This window comes from Chlamydotis macqueenii, chromosome 2, assembly GCF_036417535.1.
Source record: "Chlamydotis macqueenii isolate bChlMac1 chromosome 2, bChlMac1.mat, whole genome shotgun sequence".
NCBI classification, from domain to species: domain Eukaryota; kingdom Metazoa; phylum Chordata; class Aves; order Otidiformes; family Otididae; genus Chlamydotis; species Chlamydotis macqueenii.
This window is the reverse complement of record NC_141557.1, coordinates 6723559-6746550: the sequence shown is the minus strand read 5'-3', so window position 1 is coordinate 6746550 and position 22992 is coordinate 6723559. Positions and strand designations below refer to the sequence as shown.

Sequence of the window (22992 nt, the reverse complement as noted above, 5' to 3'; positions counted from 1 at the left end):
CCTCTATAGGCTTACAAGAAATGTGAAGTAGTACTTAAGGTGAAAGTCTCTCATTAACTTGGGCACTGTAACATTTCATGTCCATCTTTCAAAGGTACCAAACAGAATTATAGCATCTCTTCTGGTACTTACAATACTGAGTATCTCAAAAAGAAGCTTCAAAAAATTAAAATAGCGTCGCATGCTTCAAGTAACTGAGTTAACAGCTAGCAAGATGAAAAAGACGTAGGACATGTAACCTTAGTATTGCTGGAAAGAAAATTTGATTCATAGGTCTTTTCCACGTTGATCTTTAAATAAAGTATTATTTTCAGAAACTTGTTTCTGTCAAAATAGCTGTCTGACAATGAGACTATTCACAAAAATTAAATTAATATGATAAAAGTTTGAACAAGTGTATATCCAATCTGGTTCTTCATTACGCATTCCCAAAGTGAATTAAGAATCAGGAAAAAACTTCGCTTTCAGGAAGCGGCAGTCTTTCTTTTTTCAGGGAGCCTGGTTTCTGTGAGACTTTACCCATCATATACCTTTTCCAGCTGGCAAAAAATTAGATCTCCAGAAACAATATTCAGTCAAAAAAGACAGAAAAGACCAAAGAATACAAATCCTGACCCCAAGCACTCTTGTTTAAATAGCAGAAAATCTGCCTTCAGCAACACAGGAGGCTGAAACAGTAACTAACAAATGTAGTAACAAAAACATTAAATACTACATCACGTATAACGTGAATAACAAGTCCTTGAGCACATGAAGTTACACTGCATTCTCTCCAAAAAATTAGTACATACTTTGCATCTCTTGTATCAGGCACTTCCCTGTGGTATCCCAGCCGATTACTGATAAGCATATTGAAAGCATGCTTCTGATAGCCCAAGTCTCTCACTTCCTGATCTTCTTCATTAAAAATCATTCCTGCACAACAACAACAACAACAAAAAAAAAAAAAAAAAAAAAAATCATCAAAAATCCACACCATGCCAAGATCAGTTAACAGGCTCAAAAATATCCTTTGGAAACAACCAAAGATTGAAATGTATGCTTTAACCTCCCCTAAAACCCATTATGTTCTTCAAAAATCCCTTGGTTTTGCCAAGTGTATTTTTGTGCAACTATTTTTGTTACTCCTCACAAACAGGGGGTACTTAGGAGTGGCCCTTGCAGCTATGATAAAAAGAAAACATTCTTCAAAGACTGATGGCTCCATTTTGTTAATTGCCTTACTGGACACACTCCCTTCACTTAAACGACCTCTAATTCTTAGCACCACCTAAAAAAGCAACATCAAACAAGCCATCAAGGATAGACTTTGGCACACAATACATCAGCACCTATCCATACAGATGAAGAGTCTGTAACAGCATTTTTGAGAGAAAAAATACATTTATAATGATAGAAAACCCCTCACAATAGCAACTCCAATTTCATGCAGTTTTCTTGAGTCTGCAATAACATAAGAAAAGCTATGAAAAACTGTACATTTCCTATTTGTGTCACCTAGGACTTTGACAGCAAGTAAAATAGCAACAGAGGTAGCTGTTTCTCTATTGATTATTTTAGCAGAAGCATCAACTGTTGCTGAGCATGGCAGAGGCAGCCATTGCTGGTATGAATAAGTACATTTCTAGAGGCCAAGGCTGAAATCCTCAGTGCAATCCTGCCCACCTTGACTCAGAGCCATGGGCCTCTCTCTCACTGAGCCATAACTCAGCAGTGTGAACAGAAACAGTGTTACGTTACGGTGCTTCACTCACCTCTGCTACGCAAAAAAGGAGGGAGAGGGGGGAAGTGGTAGTCATCACCCATGCCTGCTATCCACTTCTACAACAATTCAGGCAGCAGAGCAATGACTTTTTAGTATCTCTGTTCAGTTGGCTGAAAAGAATGAGATGCATATGTCCTCTCCAGCTATTATCAAGCTACAGACGTGATTTCACTGAAATTTCTGTACAAGTGAGCAGGGTTCATGTTATTTATGTCCTTCCACCCTGCCCATCATCTCCACATGGTTCAAAATCTGCAGAAAATAATTAATAAGGGGTTTCCTCATTCATATGCTACCATAGATTCAGGACAATACGCTTCATAGAATCATTGACTAATTTAGGTTGGAAGGGACATCTGGTCTAATCCCCTGCTCAAAGCAGGTCCAACAAGATCAGGTTGCTCAGAACTTGTCCACTTAAGTTTTGAAAACCTCCAATATCTCCAAGGATGGAGATTATATAACCTCTTCATGTCCCTGTTGAAGCGTTTGACCACCATCGCAGTGAAAATGTTTTTGTTCTCATCTAACAGAATTCTCCTCCTTGCTTTAATTTCTTTCCATAATCCCTGCTCCTCTGGAAAGAGTCTGGCTCCACCTTCCCTACAGCCTCCCATTAAGTTGCTGTTGACAGCAATAAAATCTCACCCCTTAGCCACCTCTCTTAGGCAGAATAAACTCGGTCCTCTCAGTCTCTCTTCATACCTCGTGTTCTCCAGTTTTCAACAGCTATGCACAAGCCCGCTGAGCCCAAGCCCAGAGGAAATGAGATGGGTTAAAAAATAGAATAAAAGAAAAGGTAATTTTTAAAGTTTTGAAGAGGAAGAAAGCTTCAAACAAGTAATCCTGGTTGGCCTTCAAAGCACAGCTGTGTCACTACCAGTTGTGTTTCACCTATAGGTATAAGATGACCTTCTAGAGGGAATTCTGTGCATCCATACTCCCACCATTTACATTTCCCACCTCATCACTTTTAGCCTTGGGTACAGCAATGGCAATGCAGCTACACTATCAAACCTCAAGAGCATATGCCTTGACATTTGCACAGGACCAAGTGGGAAATGCTGGATAGTGACATCGGGAAAAGACGTGGGATACACTCACGTAGTGTGTCTCATGGGGACTGATGCTATCAAGCTCATGGATGAGTGCTCCCACTGTGGGCAAGCTGCACCACAGGGACAGGAATGAGGTCCCTTCACAGTGGCAGTGCCACTCTTCCAACACCAGCAGTCTAAAGGAGTCAGTCAGTCCCCCTTTGAACCACGCGCATTTCCAAAGTAAGCTTTCCGGCATACCAGTTCAGACATCTAGTTCAATCATTCTTGAATACTCAGCGTCACAGTAACATTGTGCCACTGACTCAACTTCAAACGTTTTCTTTATACAAAGCACGAGCTGAAGAACCACATACCAAATGTTCCATCCTACAATCCGTCCACAACTTATCACTAAAACTACTTTTTTCTGATCTTCTAAATATAGACAAGAAGCAATGCTAATATTTTTTAAAACATTCTCATGAAGAACAACATCCAAAATGCATGCAAAAGGCCTGAAAGATTTCAGTTCAAACAGCAGGTAAAGGTTCTTTGAAAATAAAGGCTTTGGGATCAAAACATCAGTTTAGGCTTTACTTCAGCAATGTTACGTGGGTCTCCCAGACTAAAAAGACAGATTGTCCTCCCAGATGATAGTTTGGTTTTGGCTATCATATGCCAAACTTCATTTTCTTTTGCTTTGTGTGTTTATCACTGCCCTACCCTAGATAAACAGGAAGCCCTTTCCTGCAGCACCCGATCTAATTCGAACGGAGAGGCAGCTGTCGCCCGATGATTTGTGTTGAATTTATCCTGGCACTATAATTCCCTTTGGCTTTCACCAACCAAACTTGGTTTGAAGATCAAAGGACTTCTCAGTTAAAAAGGTTCCATTTCTTTCCTGGCAAGTACTGAATAGTTGGAAAGAGGTGGCCACCTCTGGACCAGCCTTCACCTCATTTAGCTCTCAGCTTTTTGCAGCGAACTGATAAACATCTGTAATGCCACGAGGCAACATGAATTGGTATTTTTCCTACATAGTCACACAGGTCTAATGACCAACTAGGAAAAGTTGGTTTGGTAAAGTTCTCTAAAATCTCAAAGCTGGTGATCCAGCACTCATCCAAAGTAGTGACAGAGGAGTGCAATCAGATATGAGTATTAAGCTCCTGGCTCTGAAGGGTACTCTGCCATAATTCCCAAAACAGCATACCACAACACTCCACATCTGCTTCCAGACTTAAGTAACCTTGCAGGGCAGTATGCAACACGCATATCTGAACACAATAGCGAACACTAAGCTGTAAGCAGGTAAATATATCAGCAGTTAAATATACAAAGCATTTTAGTTTGGAAGACAAATCCAAATAATCTCATTGATTAAATATGCACCAATGAAACACACAGACGTTTGTTGGTGTAAAGTAAGCAGGATTTGGCCCTAACCATTGTCATCTCCATATATCTTTCATTGTAATTTGTCCCACGCACATTTTTTTGTAGATTATTTCATACTTCAAGGATATTCTCCAAATCAGTGGGTCTTCTGCAGATGAGTAGAGTTTCTCTACCACTAATAAAAGTTCAGATATTTGAGTCCAGTCAACATAGGAGTAAGATATGGAACAAGCATACAGTGAACCTTCCAAAAGCAAGAACTACACCTTGCTGTAATCCAGTCCTCCTCATTAGCACTTACACAGCACAGTTGTAAGTGTTAGGAATAGTTTCTTTTGGATTAAACACCACAGAATTTCAAGTAATTCCTAATGAAGATAGCCACTAACATCACCTGCATTTTAACAAACAAAACTACTTCATTACACAACTTTCTCCATGATCCTTTAAAAAAAAAAAATACAACCAACCTTACTATCTCATTTCTTCTACTGTTTTAATAATTTTGTCACCAGTACTTAAAACTACTTACCCATTTCAGGAGAGAATTCCACATCCCCCTTGACTGGGTCCTGGACATGGTTTCCAAGAGGATCTCCTATCTTATTCTCTTTCTGTTGCAACTCAGGTATATGAACTGGTCCTCGCGTAAAACGGGGGTAGAACCTTTTTGGAAATGGCCTCTGAGGTTCCAACCCCTTGACGGGCACATTCTTGAAAGACTGATTCTCTTCACTGAAGTTGAAATAAACAAAGAGCAGAAGTGTCCAGGTCACAGATGTGAAGAGGCACCCATAGCAGAAATAGCGAAGTGTGACACTTCCCATTGTAGACTTAGCATCATTGAGGACCCATTCTCAGTTACCTGAAAGAGAGTGAAAACATGCATTTTGAAGAGTGGCTGCCTGTCACCTCATCAGGTCTGTACATCAGAAAATGCGTTCTACGGGTTGTTCTTCCATTAAATGATTTTTGGAACTTAAGCTTTTGAGGACAGACCTCAAGAATTAAATCCTTTTTCACTTTCCCATTCAAAAAATAAATACGACCAGTTTGCACAATCTATGTAGATACTACTGCTTTAAAACAGGAAACAAACAATCACTAAGAGCCCAGTGATACATCACCATCAAAGGTAAGAATGACTAATTTTCCTCAAAATAGTTATATAATTATCTCTCTTCCACAACAGTACATTCCTTGTATGCCTGCATTCATTTAAGCAGATTACTATTTAACTAAATACACTACACACAGAGAGTTGATTCTTCACAGAATCACAGAATGGCTGAGGTCAGAAGGGACCTCTGGAAGTGACCTTGTCCAACCCCCTTGCTCAAGCAGAGCCACCTCAAGCCAGCTGCCGAAGAGTATGTCCAGCATGTCCATTTTTGTAGTTCAGTTCCTATGCTCAAGCATGGAATGGGAGAATACAGAACTCAAAAAGCTACATAGTTCAGTCCTTCTTACCCCAAATTTAAGAACAGCCATCGTGAGCATCCCAGAAATTACAGAAATCATAGGGTGCAAGATAGTCACATTTACAGACACTCTTCTCTGCAGAAAGAAGGGAAACAGTTATGGGGCAGAGAGAGTAAAACTCTCCAAGGTAATTCACTGGGTTCCTGGAGGCTTCTGGAGACCCCAGAAGAGCTTCCATACTTGCTGCCCACCTAGAACTGGAAGGAAGCAACCCAGCCCAGGATTTTACTTTAGGCACCCATCACTAACACAATTTCCCCAAGCTATACTGAAAATTGCTATTGTAAGCAAATCCCTGAAGTGAAGCATATGATGCTGGTAATAACATTTTATTCACGGCCCAGGAGAATCAGGAAGACTTTCTGGAGTTTCTCAAACCTAAAACAGGCTCCAAAAAAAAAAAACCAAACCCCAAAACTATGCAGCTCAGTTCCCAAAACTGACAAAAACAGCAAATCAGAGTAGTAGATTTCTCTCATCACTATCTAACCGCAACAAATTCTTGTTGTGGTTACAAAATAACAAAAAGTCAGGAAACCGTTTAATCACCTTTTAATTAGCAAAACATTTGTTTTAAGAAAATAAAGTATTGGAGTAAGAGTCAAGAGTTTATGCTGATGCATTTTTCAGACTTCTCAAAAAGTCGGAAACTATCAGAGGTCTTCAGGTCAGCCTGGCAAAGAACAAACCACAACAACATTTATGAGTACAAACAGACTATTCCCTTCTGAATACAGAAAACTACTAAACAGAGGTAGAAGGCGTTCATGATCCCAAAGAAACCTATAAAGATCCCACTTATTTTGGCAATGTAATTCTGAGTCCTAAGTGACTTGCATCCAAAAAGAACACACGTCAAAATTCAAGCTCACATTTCCCAGCTGGCAGCAGGTCAGTCTCCCTTCAAAAAAAAAAAATAAAACATCCACAAAATAAAACAAAGCAAATAAAACAAAGCTCCTCAAAAATAATTTACCTATTATTCTTACCATGTCAAACTCCCTCACTTCTGCGAGGCAACAACCTACACAGCAATTAAGCCCAAGGAGCTTAAAAAAGTCTTAAACGGGGTTTAAATCTCACACTGACCCTGTGCATACAGATGAACTGTGTGCTCTGTGAAACAAGCTCTTTCTCTAACACTGTCACACAGAAATCTTGCTATAGGGTCATGGAACTAGTCAGGCAACAAACGCTCTGGGGGCAGAAATGATTAAACCCTTCATTCTAGCTAGCAGAATGGGTTTACCAGTTGGAGAGATACAGACCATCAATCCCCCTTAGGAACGGTGGTCAATGATAATAGCAAGGCAAACCTGGGCTCAGGAAAAGCACACAAGGCTGCAAAGGAGCAAGATTAGATAAACAGTTACATTCTCTAATTGTAATAATTCTTGCCAGACAGTCTGCAGACAATTAATACCTCTCCATAAAAGAAGATCTGGGTGCTTGCCAAGTTTCTTTTTGCACAGATGCAAGGAGGTCATCTGCTGTAAGACTTGTCCAAGCCTATATACTGCTCCTCAAAACCTGCTAGAGTTGGTTTTCCGTTCACTACAGTAACATAGACACACAATCCTAACATTGTGGCACATGCACTTACATTGTGGAACAGAATTGTTCTAATAAGACAAAAACTACTATAGCAGAGAAGGAATATTTTCATTTCAGAGCTCTTTAAGGATACATGTACACTGCAGCTTGCACAAGAACACCAAAGATAACCCTTGCTATCTTGGGTAACAGTAGGAAGACAGGTACGCAGAGTAGAATTCATCATGGACTAAGTATTTCCTCAGTGTCCTGCACCTCTTACAGCTCAGAGCTCCACCTTGCTGCCGTGGCATTTCTAGCCATATTAAAGTTAAACTTTCCTGAGACTGACATCAGGCAGACTCAGATTAAAGAAGAACGGATAAATCAGTAATCACCAGAGTGAAGAGACGGCTGTACATCCCTTCCATCTCCAGAGAGGCCTCTGACCAGGCTAAAAGCACACGCTTGGTTACTGGTACAAAGGCAACAAATGCAAACCTGAGTGTGACTATTATTTCCACATGATCTTTGCTAGAGCAGAAGTGTTTCACCTTCTTTTCCTCTCCTTTGGTGTCTTGTAGTTTTCTAGAAAGAGACAAATGGTGAAATGCTGCATTTAAATCAAATGACAGAAGCTCCACAGTGCAGAAAACTAGGCTCTTTCAGTAGCTTACTATTCAACCAAGACATTTGGTCATACATTTGGCAGGAAAATAGAGACTCACTATTTATTTCCTTTACCAAATGTTTTGTTAGATACTTTTGAAGGCAGAATGGAAAAAAAATTACACTCTGCCTAGGAAAAGCACATTGCAGTTTATTAGTTTACTTTATTCACCAACACATATGCACTTACACAACCACTGTCTATATTATAGATTTTCAACACTTCTACAATTTAAGCCGCCACAGAAGTCACAATCTGCGTCAGAGCTGCACACTCCAGCTTTAGACAGTTTTAGGTTGACCACGACTTCTTACAGATGTGTTTTAGTAAAGAGGCCCCAGTAAGTTTTCAAGTCCTAACCAATGCCACTACTGCTTGGGACTTGGCCTGAGGAACCAGGAGAACCTTTCCTGCCCTGTACATTTATGCACAAAAAGCATTACTACATCAATATATCTCCACCTCTCCTCAACGTACCAAGAAACAAGCGAAATCATTCATTTTTTTCCTACCCTCACTTTTTATTTTTTTATGGAGACGAGCTGTTCCTGAATACAGGAGATGCAAAGGATATACCTTTCAAATCTGAAGTATCAGTATCTTTCTCAGCCCCGATATATGCTGCATCAGAAAAACAGATTATCTATATTTTTAATTCAACAGCCCTAGAGCTCTGCTAATGCTAGCAGAGCTAGCAGGTCTGAAGGTAGATACAAACAACTTAAATCAAAAAAGCAGAATTGCATTATCCAGATAACAATTTTCACTTACGCAATAAACAAAGTAACACTGAGTCCAATTACCACTAAATTGCTATTTGTACAGTATGGTTAAAACTAATTTCTATTCCTTTATTCAAACACAAACAAAAATACTAATTGCTATTAAAAAAAAATCTATTATTTAAATATATTAAGAAGAATTGTTTCATAATACAGTTCCTCACAGATTTTACTGGTAATTTAGACCAGGCTTGAAAGGTCTATTGTGTTTCTCCCCTTCGTTTCTGAAAAGCAACACAGCTGGCAAAAGTAAGTTTCCAGAATATCTCAAACAATTCTCTTTCCCCAAAATGCATGTAGTGCAGAACATCCAGAATGAACAGAAGACACTTCCTCTCCCTTGGCAGGAGAGGAACTTTCACAGCAACCTTGAAGTATTTTACAAGCATTCATTCACATCAACATCATAGCGATACACGAGGTTTACGGCTGTTTGCACTGCTATACTTAGGAATCCAGAGATACTTCAACATGACAAACAAAAATCATTCAAGGTGGCAGTATCTCCTACATGAGGAAATTACAATTCATTTTTGAAGGCAACTGGAGTGACCAAGAAAGGAAAATATTTATCTTACAAACTGCCCCCATCAGCTCAGAAGAGATCAAGAGTGAAAGACACAGTATTCTGAGAATTTCCAACCAAATATTCTGTCTTTCTCTTGTTACTGTGTTTTCACTGTCAAATATTTATTCCCTGATAGTTTTCAGACTTTGGCAAAGCCTTGGAACTCAGTTTGCAGACCCAAATGCCAGAAATGCCAGAAGTAAAATATTTCTCTAATTTCCATGAATTCCAGTACAGAAGTCTCAGTTCCTTGAACAGGTAGTAAATCATTGATTTTTTTTTTTTTTAAATAAAAGTTTTAAGTAACTGAGTAAAAATCTCTGAAAGTCAATCAATTGCAAAGCTGGGGAGAAAAAAAAGAAAAAAAAAAAACAAGCCACAAAACCAACTCCAGGACCCTACCTGCCAGACTCAAGCTTCAGTAATTACTGTGCAATACTCCTTTCTGTGTCACACCAGCTTCACGTAGGATCCTTACACCACCAGCATGACGTTCATTTCATACATCAAACCCAGTAACATTTACATTCATTTAACAATTGACCCAACAATGATCCAACTCTTCTCCCAGACAGCCTGGGAGAGTTGTTGTTAGTAACCTGTGCAGCTCTAACACACACTGGCCCAATGTCTTGGCCTTCAATATTTTTAATGAGAAAAAAAAAAAAGCCAACCACATTTCACAGTATTTTGGCTTAAAGGGCAAAAGTAGCTACAGTCTCTATGATCAGTCACTGCTTAAACACAGCCATCTGGTGGGGTTAACCTCAACAGTTCAGCAAACACACCGTATGACTAGATATTTCATGACTGTGCCAAAACTCATGTTTGTCAGAGGTCAAACAGAGGATCAGATTAACCTCAAGATTTTTGAAACAGGAGTAAGAATTATTTGAGAAAACCTTAAAGTCTGCCTGTAGTTTTTCCAAGAACAGCTTTTCTTAAAAAAAAAAAAAAAAAAAGAAGTAAATGAAGATGGAGCTACAACTCATACCACCCAGATTTCCTGCAAGACTGCCTGTATATTTTGGACCTATACTAAGGAAAGGAACACATGTGTATAATCTTCATTTTTTAAGAGCGTTCTAGTAAAAAAAAAAAAAAAAAAAAGATATCATTAAACAAATTTTATCTTTCTGCAGAGTATTAGGATAATTTGCAGCATGACCTTCTACAGATGCATTTATTATTTTTAAATTTATTTTGAGGGGAAATACCCAAGAAGATAAAGTAACACTACTTACAAATGCAATTTTGCTATTTTCATAGCCTTTAACTCTTTATATATTTCTTGGCCTCCAAGATGTTACGAGGACTATCACTCCTCTTCCAAAACAAGCATCCACATGAACAGGTTTTCTTCCTATTTTATTTTTGATTCACTAGCAAACAGCAGCATTAATAGTACAATGAACAGAGGCCAGATTACGAGGAATCAGTACTTCATTAATACATTTACCACACAGATGTCATTCATAGTAGCTTCTGCAGTTTAACGAAAATTATTTTCTTCCAGGCATCCCTCACATCGCAGCCAGTCTTAAGAGAGAGTCACAGTTAATAGACTAGCAAAAGGAAAAAGGGACACCTTAGGCAGCTTTTGTTTCAGACTCCAACACACATCACTAGGAGCAACATCCATTGAACACACATTCAGAACAGAAGCCAGAGACGCTTCTGAATAAAAGCTTAAGTGTTACACGTCCTCCAGAATACAAGCACCAACCCAATTTAACTCCTTATAAAGAAAACTCCTACTGTACTGTTTTAGAACAAAACTGGATCAGTCAGGTTGTTTTTAATTAAAAAAAAAACATTAATTTTTGACCTTACAGAAGGGATGGGTTAATTGTACTTCAGGAATTAAGTGGCTATTTTTCACACAATACAGGCTTGTAAGTCCTCAGGTAAAGACAGGCTGGCCTTACGGGAACCTACCTCATGACATTCAGCAAGGACAAAAGCTAAATTCTGCTCCCGGGACAGGCAAAATCCCCGGCTGCTGACACAGTCTGGGGAACAGCTCTGCAGAAAAGGAACTAGGAAGTCTGGCTAAACATGAGCTAGCAGCATGCCCTTGCAGAAACGACAGCTGACAGCACACGGGCTTATCAACAGGAGCACAGCCAGTTGACTGAGGGATGCAACTACACCACCCCACGCAGCACTCGTAAGACCGCAGGCAGAATACTGTACCCAGTTTGGGATTTGCCAGTACAAGACAGACATTGATAAACTGGAGCGAGTTCAGTGGCCACCAAGATGGTCATGGGCTGGAACACTTGCCCTGTGAGAAGCTGAGGATGCTGGGCTTCTTCAGCCTGCAGAAGAGATGGATTCAGGGGGATCTAATAGCCTGCTCCTACCTACAGGGATGTTACCAAGAACACAGAACCAGGCTGTTTAGTGAGGTGCAAGGTGGGAGAATGAAAGAGTTAAAGACCAAAATAACTCCAGTCACAGCAACCCTCCATGACAGAAATATACTGTGGACCACAAGCTGTCCTCTTGCATAAGATCACTGTTCCCATTCATTTTAATGAGATGACACGCTAAGATCTATTTTTAATTAGTCTCTGTAAGTCACTTCTAAATGCAACTTTAAAAGCTTTGAGAGCCAACAGTTTAGTCACTTCAGCACAGCTATACAAACCCATGTCACAGCACCTAAAATAAATCCTCCTGGAGTTAACACAAGTTTTGATCCACACTTCACAGATAAATAATCTTAAAATACCAATAAGATTCATTATACTTTATGGATAAAGAAAGGCACAGAAAGACTAGTTGCATGAATTGTTGAAGACCTAAGAAACTATACTGTGAGTATACTAAGTCTGAAAAGCATAAAGTCTTTTAGGAAAAATTAAAAAATTCATCTTCTCTATGCGTTTAGATTCCCGCCTCTCACTATTTTACTCCTGTCAAATGACTCACTCACATACTCATTTGTATTTCAGCTTTTGGACTTTAACCAGAGATGTCTAAATATTGCATACTATCATTTTAAAATCTGTGGACTATATATTGAAACACCTCCTTTAGAAATGTAACTTTGTTATCAAGCTCTTTGGAATTTCTCAATTCCAGTAAAAAAGCTTTACTTACCCGGCTGCCATACCAGAGTGAATGCAAACACTTCAGTATTTCAATAATTAAAATGTGAAGTTCTTTCTTTACTTATCTCCATTTCAAATCCTCCCCTAAAGAAATTTTAAAGTATCTTCTGCAGTAACATCTTCCACTTCTTTGTCAGCAACAAAACATAACTAATTTTTTTTTTTCCTTACTGATAAAGGATACCTTTCTCCCCACATTCTCCTCTCCAAGGAGTGCAAGTATTTCACAAGGGCTCTCATTCAAGGACACAATTTTAATGAAAAAAGCAGATACAAGTTTTAGAAATCAAAAGTTTCATAAGAGTCAGGATCTCGTGTTAACAAACAACAGAAAAGAACACTTATTTTGGTTACAACCTGCAGCACAACACTGCATCAAGAAGTAACATAACAGTCCAGTCTGATTAGAGAAAGCAAGTACACTTGGATTAGAAACATGAGCTTACCAAAATCCTAGTGCTCAATATCGAGTAAATAAGCGCTATACACTAGACCGTTTCATGCTGCTGCAGTGTCCTCATTCCCCCCTAAAAAAGCTACTGGTTTTCCAAAGCAGAATTATATGCACAGAACTTCCTTACCTATCCCCCTAACAAATGTTGCACCATAGGGCTGCTTGGCTGGATGTGACTTTAAGCCATCTGGCATATAAATACATGTCATGCCATTCACGGAGTCCTAAAAATACCTTCTTCCTTTTCATTGCTAATAAATACTTTCTTCCAACTGAAACAGTGAGATTTTCTTTTCATTTGTAAAACCAGCTCTTAAGGAAGCCAGAACATTCATGTACTGTCTCCAAAGAAAGGTACACGTGTTTTGTAACACAGCTCTTCCTTCTTCACATACAGCTTAGAAAACAGCAAGGTTAAAAAACCCGCACTGATAGCTTCTTTTTCCAAGGCGCCTCTCTCATATTAAAGATCCATGTGTCTAAATATTAGTTTAACAACCCTCTAGCACTATATACAAACGCAAAATGTAGAGAGCTTACAAGGTCAACTACACACAAGTAAGCTGCTTAATACCTTTTCTAAATGTTTAAAATCTACTTAGCTGTCCCTGCATTTTATGTCTGCAAAACTCACCAAAACAACAGCAAAAACACAGATGCATGCAAAATAATTAGACAACACACACTTGTACACGAACAGCCGAAGAGAAGAACGCTCACCTTTTTCCAGAAGAGCCGGCACTGAAGAGGCAGTGCAAGGTTATGCAGTGAGAACACATTTACTGCAGTAGCAGTCAAATCCAGTTGGTGTCTTCATTCTCAGTGAACAATAAATTGCTGAGCCTGAAACTTAACACTTTGTTGCTGAGTACCGCTTGCCGGGAGCGGGGTAACAAACACAAGCTTCTCTATGACAACAGGCTAATTTGGATGGGGCCTTAGGACACGAATGCTGCAAGGTTATTTCTCATGTGACTGCATACACTGCCCCAGCAGCACTAATCTATTTTTCCACGTTTGGGGGTTTTCCTGTATCTCTTCCCGCCCCCCCCCCTTCGTTTTTCTGCTGATGCATGATCCATGTGTATCCATGGACTTCGCAGCATAAACAAGACTGGTCATTTTACCGCCACTCACTAGAGAAGTATCATTAATCAGTGTATTTCTACGGTATTCTTCATCATATCAGTGGATTAGACCACAGCAATGCTAGAAAAAATGGTATACAAATTTTAATTTTAAGAATTCCTTTACTCCTCATTTTCCAAATCACTAGTAATTGTATAAAATTTCCACATTTTGACCAAAATTTTCAAGGTATGCTTTCTGTTCATCTTAAGAAATTCTCATCAAAAGTGCTTTGGGTTTTTTTTCCCCAGTCTTTTATAAGCAAAGTGAAAACACATTTTCCAATTAAAAAAAAAAAAAAAAAGAAATAAAGAAGAAATAAATAAAAAAAATTCAGACTTCATTTGTACAGCCCTCCTGCCAAAAAACCTGGCAGCAAATTTGGCAACAAAACAGACCTCACTGAAGTACTTTTGAGTGGGATAGTGAAAAATGGGGTTGATCAGTCTCAATTTTAAACCTGTGACTGCTGACCATGGACAATGCATTTTGCACAAGTGTTTTCTGCAAACTCCAGTTCTGCAGTGAGCTCCAAGCAGACATCTACCACCCTTCTGTGCAGAACTCAGTACTGAAGCGAACAGCTGTATACAAAAAAAAACACCCACACAAAAGACGTTTGCAAACTCAGACTAGAAACTTCAAAAGACTATACCTGAGCACATACAAAATGCAGAACTGCTGCAATTAAGTTATTACTAGTACTACTGAATTGGAAACTGTTTTAATGAGAATGGTTACGTTGCATCTTATCCTACAGCATCAGATTACAGAATTCATGGACTTTCAAGCTTACTTCCCACAAATCATACAAGTCTACTAGTTTCTCTTTTTCTGCAGAGTTTTCCTTTTAATATGCAGAAACTTAACATAAAAATACATTGGAAGTGTCATGTTTGGGTCCCAGACACACCACATTCACTTGCAGTAGAAGTTAGAAATCGCCACAGTAGGGTAACACCAGCCTGTCAGCTACTTGCTGTAGCACCGCAGCCTGCCCCTGCAACTTGGTTTGGTGAGCCCAGGATCAAACACCTCTGCGGAGCCCGAGTAACTGATACCAGCATACATGGACATTATTTAAAAAAAAAAAAAAAAAAAAAATAAAAAAAATTGCATCAGAACTGTGAGATTAAAACAAGTTACAGTTTAAATCTCCAAACCACCTCTGAGAGGAAAATATTTAACTGATTACAAACTAGTTGGAGCTCTTAACTCCCGTTACGTTTCTTCATGCTATTAAGAGATGGTACTCTCTTACATTTTTCCTCAACACATCATGTCCTGAGCTTTTCTGGGTGGATGGCTGTTGTTAAAAAAAAAAAAGCAGAACTGAAAGAAATACTAAAAGTAGGTGTAGAATTGAATTCAATGTCTATTTGCATTTCTCATGTTCAGAAACAAAGGTCACTTGGAGGTTTTTCACTCCAAGCTTTAGGAGAGAGTCCACAGCATCCATGCCATTTGGAACAGCAGATGCATGGGACTTTAATTTTTCCCCGTAAGAAACTCTTAGAAAGACAAAAAAAAACCCTGCAATCTTCTTGCTTTTGGATCCGTTTTCTCAACAGAAGCTTAAAGTAATTTCTGCATGCAGGTTTTTCTCTACTTTTCTCATTTTCTCTCTAATGTCTCCAGCCATTACCATGAGAGAGGAATCCCAAGGATTCCTAGGTGTTCTCTCTTCAGCTCATCGATTGAACCAGCACATCTGTATAGTTATCAAATTGATCCGTGGGACAACTCCAGTTGAATTCTTTGCTCTGCTACAGATTTTTATGAGATCCTTAGCAACTCAGTGTCTCAGCTCTCACCTATAAAACCTGACTGATACATTAAGGGAAATATATCAAAGGTTCTGAGATCATAATAACTGGAGATGATACAAATACCAAGCAGAGCTCTGGGTTAGAACAGCAATAACTCATATCTTCTGCTCCTCCAGCAAATCTATTTCTAAATTTTACTGGCAAACTCTTGCACAGGAAACATTCTCTCTTTTTCCCTTCCTTAACACAATTCAGTAATACTAACAAAGAGGTACCATTGGTGGTACCACCACACCTACAGATAGAGTCAATTGAAACACTTTCATTCACACATCTGAATTAAGCCATCAATTTAATATAAGCTTATCTTGCTAAATATTGTATTTGACAATAGTGTAGGGAGTTTTCCAAATATGTAAGTAAATAGACCTTCTATTAGCATGCTCCTAAAAAAAAAAAAAATTGTGGACATTAACTGTTGTATTAGAATGATAAGTTACTAGCATAAAGAGATTCTACACTGGAGAAGGAGAGCAAACTGCCTCAAATTATGGCAAAAATTCATTTTCTTTGTCTTCCATTCCATTCTACATGACCTTACAGACTCAATCTCTCCTTCTCCAAAGAAATCCCTTTGAGAAAAGAGTTGTGGACCACTCCTTTCCCATCCCCTGTAGGTCACTTTTCTTCTACTTATCTATGGCCAATGTTTCTAATGGGAAAAGATACTCAGATTTTGATGTTGAAATCACAAATGTTGCAACAAAATGAATAGCAGATCAAAGCTTTCCCACTTCACCAAGAGCCATGCCTTCCAACACACTGCTAGCACAGAAGGTTTGTGCACAATCTGAAACTTTGCCTTCTCTTGCTTCACAGGCGATGAGTCTCAGTGTCTGCTGATGTAAGAGACAAGGAGATTCATGCTGACAAAATTAAGGTATTCCAGGAAACAGAACACAGTGCTAAAGAAAGCACTTCCAGAAAGCAAACACACTAACAAATACGAGAGGTATCAAAAGAGACAGTGGCATCATTTATTCTTGATGTTACACTTTAGGAATTAGGAAAACAGTAAAAATACCTATGAAGACTGATTCATAAGGGGTTGTGTATTAAAACAGGATAGTTGTGTGCTCCCTGGAAAAGGATGTCTGTTTTAATCAAGGCCACCTCCAAGGTTTAAAGCATCTAATTTAATCCTTGTCTGCACAAGAAAATCTGTGTCACTTAGCTAAGAATACTTGGACAGTTTTACATAAACAAAAAAGACGACCTCTATGAACATGCTCCTAACATTCTTTAAGTATTTGCTTAAATCAGTTCGGCATACAGCAATAATTTACTGAGGTAGCTTCTTCTCAGTATGCTTCTACAAGTTTATTAGCTTAACCTGTCAATTTGAAATTCACATTTTTAAATGGTGCAGTGTCTCATAGTTGAAGTCTTAGGAATGACAAAAAGTTATCGCAGGTAAGCAGTTACCTCCCATCAGCCGCTCTGCAACATTTCTTCATGCACATATTCCTTCCCTTTTGTGCAGCAAGAGAAATTATTTTTGTCAACGTAGCTTGCTCCATGGCAAGAGGAGTTAGAGCACGCATGCAAACAGTCACTGTGGCACAGCTGATAAGGTATAACTTGTCAGTCACAGCAAACCTTCAGTCTTAGAAACGTAGAACTTGCAATGCCTCTACTGCCACAAGAGAGAAAACCACAGCGGCTCACCTGCTCCAAAGTGAACTTGGAGCCAGCAAAGACATCAAAGTATCTGCCTGTGAGCAGTGTGGGGTAGCCGGGACTGGACTCCTCCCTAGCCTGCACACCTAGTTCTCGCTCACACTACAAAGCAGAAAGCAGGCAGTACGAAGTCCCAAGGTTCCCTGCATTAGAGGTTTATAACCAGTGTAAACAGTGGAAAAGTTGATTCACCCCGGAGCACTGTATTCCAGTTTCAAACACGCAAAGCATCTGGCTGCCAAAACCCTAGACTGCACAAGAAAGGGCTGAGATACAGCACGTCACTCTTACAAGCACTTCAATCCATACTCTACATTTCAGTAACAGCATCAGCTGTTTAACCTAGAGTTAGCATATTTTCACATCTCGGGGAAGGAGTTCAGAAGTTCATACAACAAAGTATCTGGAACTCAGTATACTTGAAGTCAACTTTTAATTCAAACAGTATGATCAGCTTCCTAATTTTCCCCCTTTTGTTGCAGTGTATTTCTAGTTTTTACAGAGTTTTCAAACAAAGTATTTACACTAATTATCACACAATACTGACTCACATGAAAAACATGCTAGAGCACAGCTGAAGGATGTGGTGGATACTATTAACTCTTACACAAATTAGCTGAACAAACGCATTTACTAAGGCTGCTAAACACTGGTTTAACAGCTGAGGCCTTTGTACTGACAGTACTTCATACATCAACACAGTAGCTGCAATAGCAGATGTGCTCATCTCCGTAAGTCACCATATGTTTTGAAAAGAAAGCTTAGATAAGAATCAAGGCAGTTTATCTACCTCCCACACTCTTAACAAAGATTGAAACAGACTTCACCCCTGTAATACTTCTTGATAAAGAAAAAAAAAAAAATAATTTCTGCACTTGAAATATGTGAGCATACTTATGCTCTTCAACAGCAAGCAAGAGTTGTATTGCAGCACCTCTCCAAAATGAATGGTACTAAAGAAAATTACTTGATTTCAGGGATATTTGTAACTGTAGTATTGCCCAGCCAGACAGATGGTACCATTCAGGAAGCTGGTAAAATGAACTGTCACGGAAAGTAATCATTTTATTTTTTCAAAATTTTACCTTTTCCCTTCAGCTGGAAGTCTCTCCTTGCTTCTCTGCTTCACTAATCAATACACAGCTGCCACACTGCCAAACTCAGCCTGCCAGCTGCTCAGACTGCTATCTTTTTACAGTACCTTCCCATGTAATGTGACTGAAATAAGAACGATCCTCCCTCTGTTCTTTTCACCTCCACAGTACCCTTGCTGGAAGATCTGAAATCTCAGGTTTTACTACCTGCTCAGATCCTTCTAATCTCATCCATCTGGCCTACGGTTTGCCCCGCTGCAGACCCATGCCCTATAACTACCATTAAACATTTGTTCTTTCTAGCATTTATTACGAGGAAGCAAATTTTCAAAACACTAATAATTCATCTTTATTTCCCTTGCCATGCTGCTTCAGGGCTTTCTTCCTCCTAAAAAGCTTGAATCACACCTACTGTTATTTTACATCACCATGAAAATGATGAATAGATTCACCCATTCTCACAAACTACTGTGGCACAGCAGCTTATCAGGAACGCTTTCCAGTTTTACTCCTACGCATAATGGAGTATCGATTTGCATCCTCTCAGATAAAATTATTAGATAGCAGAAGACAGGCAACAGGCCCCGAAATCTGCAGTCAGAATCTTTTAAACCAGAACACATGTCACTTAGCCTGCTGGCTTCCTCATCTGAGACTGAGAAATGAAGGCTCATTAGAGCTGCAGTGCTATTTCTTTCCTTCCCTGCTGCAGAAGAGCTCCTAAAACTCTGCAGGAGCTTATCTTACACAGAGATGAGGAAAAGCTTATGGAGAAGGCGTGCAGTTCTTCAGAGACAGTTATACTGGGGGAGGCCAATTGCCTGTTAATCAAAAGCCTCTTATCTGGAACCACCTGGACCTTTACGCTGTTCTAAAATGAGATCTAGGAACCCCAGCCAGACTGCTTCACATACACAGAGGTTCTCTACATGGTAGCAGGGCAGAAACATACTGGCAGGGAGAGGCTGGTACCATCCTTTCCCGGGCACAGCCTGTACTCGGATCAGCTTAAGCTAATCAGAGATGTCCGGGAGCAGTTTCCCTATTAAGATGAGATTCATATGGAAAGAAAAAAAAAAAAGCAGATGCTAGATCAGAAAGTATTCACCAATATTTAATACCACTCAGACTACTCTAAGTAAGGTCAAATCTCTTCTATCCTTATGTTGAAATACATTTTCCAGGAAAAAAAAAAAAAAAAAAAAAAAAGCATATTGGCAGAGTGCTGATCATCCTGACCACCTGCATGATTACTGTACTGGCATTAAGAGATTTCACCATTCCTTCAAACAGAAAGCATACTCCAAATACACTACACCAAAGAGATCAAGTGCAGATTGTTTACAGAGCAGCAACAAAGCCAGGTCATGAGATTTTTTTTTTTTTTTTTTTCCTTTGGAAGAGTAGGGTCTGCACTTTATATCCAGTTATACCATAAAGTTCTGTAAGGTCTACTGCAGCGGCCCTGCAACTGATATTGAAAAGAAGTCAAGATACAGTTTGGCAGAGATGCCGTACTAGACAGTATTAGTGCTTTAATTACTCTCAATGTCGGTTTTAAGGCTGACAGCTATGAACAAGCGAATGAAGGTGAAGCAGCTATCCAGAAAGTCAGCTTCTGAACACAGCATTTGCTTCCAGTGCCACACTACAGCAGAGAGAATCCGACCTGCTAAGCCCTCTGCTACCAGCAGCACAGACCTTTTGGGTGCTTGCTCAGTTTGGTCTGCTTTCATGCAAACAAGGGACCAGAGAACCATTCTTTTGCCTTCCAAGTAACTCAGAGATAGTTAATTTGTAATCAGCATTTTCTGTCACAGCCTTCCTTGTAAGGTTTAACACAGACAAAAAAAAAGAGAAATACCACATGGCAATGGGAACTGACCAGAAGGGCTGGAGACCAGCCACATACTTGCTGAGAGGAACAGGGAGCCTCAATGTTGCAAAGTACATACTGAAAACCACAGGAACAAAAGAGGAGAAACGGCTTAAAAATAAATTTCTCAGTCATAAAGATAAAAAAGCTTTAACACACCACGGGGTCAAACAGCCCTCCAAAAAGCAACGCCTGCCCCCGCCCTGCAAACGAATCAATGAAAGCAGCAGCGCCAGCAAAGCCACCACGTTCAGATCCCCGCGTTTTGGGCTGACAGTTGCAGAGTTTCAGTCTACCTGCAGGCAGGCTGCTACTCCTTCACATGCATTTAAAGACTTAAAAAAAAAAAGAAATAATAATGATCGCGTTGCCCGCCACCCGATGCAGCACAACCCACGCCGGCCCCACGGTCTCTCCCCGCGGAGTGCCGCCGGTCCGGTTAAACTCACCCAGCGACCCAGCCGAGCGCAGCCCGCCCGCTACCAGCTCGCACCGTTCATTTTAGCCAGAAAGGGGGAAGCCTCGAATCTGACCCCAGCCTCTGATCGGCGGCAGGAAAGAGGAATCGCGGCCGCCGGGCCAGGCTCCGCCGCGTCCCTCAGGGCAGGCGGGAAAACGGCCGGGGCCGGCCTGACACCTCACCCCCCGGGGCTGCCCCTCACCCCGCCGCCGACCCCGTTCCTGACCCTCCGGGGCTGTCCCTCACACCAGCGCCGTTTGCTCCGCCAGGGCCGCCTGCCGCTGACCCCGTCCCTCACAGCCCCGCAGCCGCCCGCCCCGCACTCACCGCGGCGGCGGCAGCATGGCCCCTCCGCCCGCCCCGTGCCCTCGGCGGCAGCGCGCAGCACTCGCGCGCGGCGCTGGCGCCACGTGACCGCTCCCGCCTCCGCCTCCTCCCGCCCTCCCCGGCCGGCGCCACCACGTGATGCAGCCGGGGCGCGGCCGCCATGACAGGCGGGGGCGGGTCGGCCTGAGAAGATGGCGGGGAAGGTAGTGAGGATAGTGTTTGGTCCCCTTTTGCTGAGCTGTGCACGGCCATGAAGCTGCGAGAGGATTCAGGGCTGGAAGGCTGTGAATGTGCGGTCTTCATTCCCCCTGTCCCCTCGGAATTGCTGTGCATCTGCCCATCCCGCTGGGCTGGCAGGGAGTTTCCTGGCAGCTCTCTCTGAAGACCAAAGGCTTTTCCAGTCCCTTAAGGAGGTGTCTGCTTTGGGTTTCATGTCCCTAGAAGTTCTTGCCCAGAGCTTCTGAAGGGGAGGAAAGATGTGTAGGTCAGGTTGATGGGGGTTGTCTGAGCCAAGAAAGAAGGTTTTCCTTACTGTGTAGTTTGAGTAGCTGGCTGGAATGTGAGGGACTGGTTTCTTCAGCAGGAAGGGGGAAATAGCTGAGGGAAACCAACCACAACTAGCCTAAAATAACCTGAACTCTGCAGTTAATGTGCATCTGTAGTGACAAGAGTTGACATCCTTCCAGGTGGAGATGCATGTTTAATCCTCAGATCTTTCATATCCAGAGTAAGTGATCTAACCACTGACTTACTAGATGAAAGGGTGGTGGGGTAGCTTCACCACTGATCCTTCTTTGTGTGGGACCTGACTTGGCAGTTGTCCTTTCAGGAGGTGGTGTGAAACTGGAAAGCATGTTGGATTTGTAACCTCTGGTGAGGTTTAAGAACAAACTAAGTGTCAGATTTGCTCAGAGTCAGGACTGGGAGCTTTTTTGTGATTGCTCAGATACAGAACTTAAGCTGCTGAGTGACACTTTGAAGATGGCAGATTCTATTTTAGTAAAGTGGAAATTCAACAGAGTTGACACATCCCAGCCCATTCTTTGGTGGATGTTGCCCCTGGTGTCCAGAGATTATGGCAAGGTGCTTTATAATAGCACAAACAGAGCAGAATACAGAACTTGTCAAAAAGCTGTAGCTACGATATTAAAGTACAGGGTCCAAAAAGGCAATATATAATCAGAAACTACAGTGAGAGAAAAAGGAGTGGCGGTGTGGAGGGTTAGTAGGCGGATGACAAGGAGGTAGCAGGGATCAAGATGAAAGTGATGTGTGCAATTAAATGAGATAGCCACATAGTCAGCATCTCCATCAGCCAGCTTTTCATAATTCCTGTTTCATAATGGCTAATATGCCACTTTGATCTCTCTCTTGTAATAATTTAGCCTGAGGACTGGAGGTGTGTGTTAAGCTCTTTTAGGTAAAAGCAGCCTCAGCACATCTGCTGTCTGCTTTCTGCAGTACCATTCTCCTTGAAGTTCTTCTAATTTGGCCAGTTCTTGCCTACCTTGTAATTCCAGGTATTTAATCTACACAAATAGCTATTTTAGTTCTTATCAAAAAGAGTTTCCATGGTGCTTGGATTATCATTTTATTAGCAGAATTAATAAACAGCTGCTTTTTAGTGTCATTTACTGTAACGTCTTTGAGACGTGTTCCGTTTCTCAAAACCCCTGATAATGATAATCTGCCCAGCTCAATTGCTTAATATACTCTATGATATAAACTTATTGGTGTTAACTAATTGACCCACTTCCTATGTGCTCACAGCAAGGGACAAGAACTCA

General features: G+C 40.7%; 1 protein-coding gene across 2 annotated transcripts in view; it reads right to left on the bottom strand.

The window, feature by feature from the left end:
* GALNT11 (polypeptide N-acetylgalactosaminyltransferase 11) overlaps positions 1–21273 on the bottom strand; it is a 48204-nt gene extending 26931 nt beyond the window's left edge. The window contains exons 1-3 of one of the 2 annotated variants that reach the window (XM_086741513.1): positions 21206–21273; positions 4736–5068; positions 792–915 (exon numbers count right to left, since the gene is read on the bottom strand). In XM_086741513.1, coding sequence (XP_086597639.1) covers positions 792–915; positions 4736–5030 — 419 coding nt within the window. In that variant the 5' untranslated portion in view covers positions 5031–5068; positions 21206–21273. Of the gene's footprint in view, positions 1–791; positions 916–4735; positions 5069–13531; positions 13563–21205 lie in introns of those variants that run through there. The other variant, XM_086741515.1, reaches the window with a different exon arrangement.
* Between the last annotated feature and the right edge of the window lie 1719 nt (positions 21274–22992).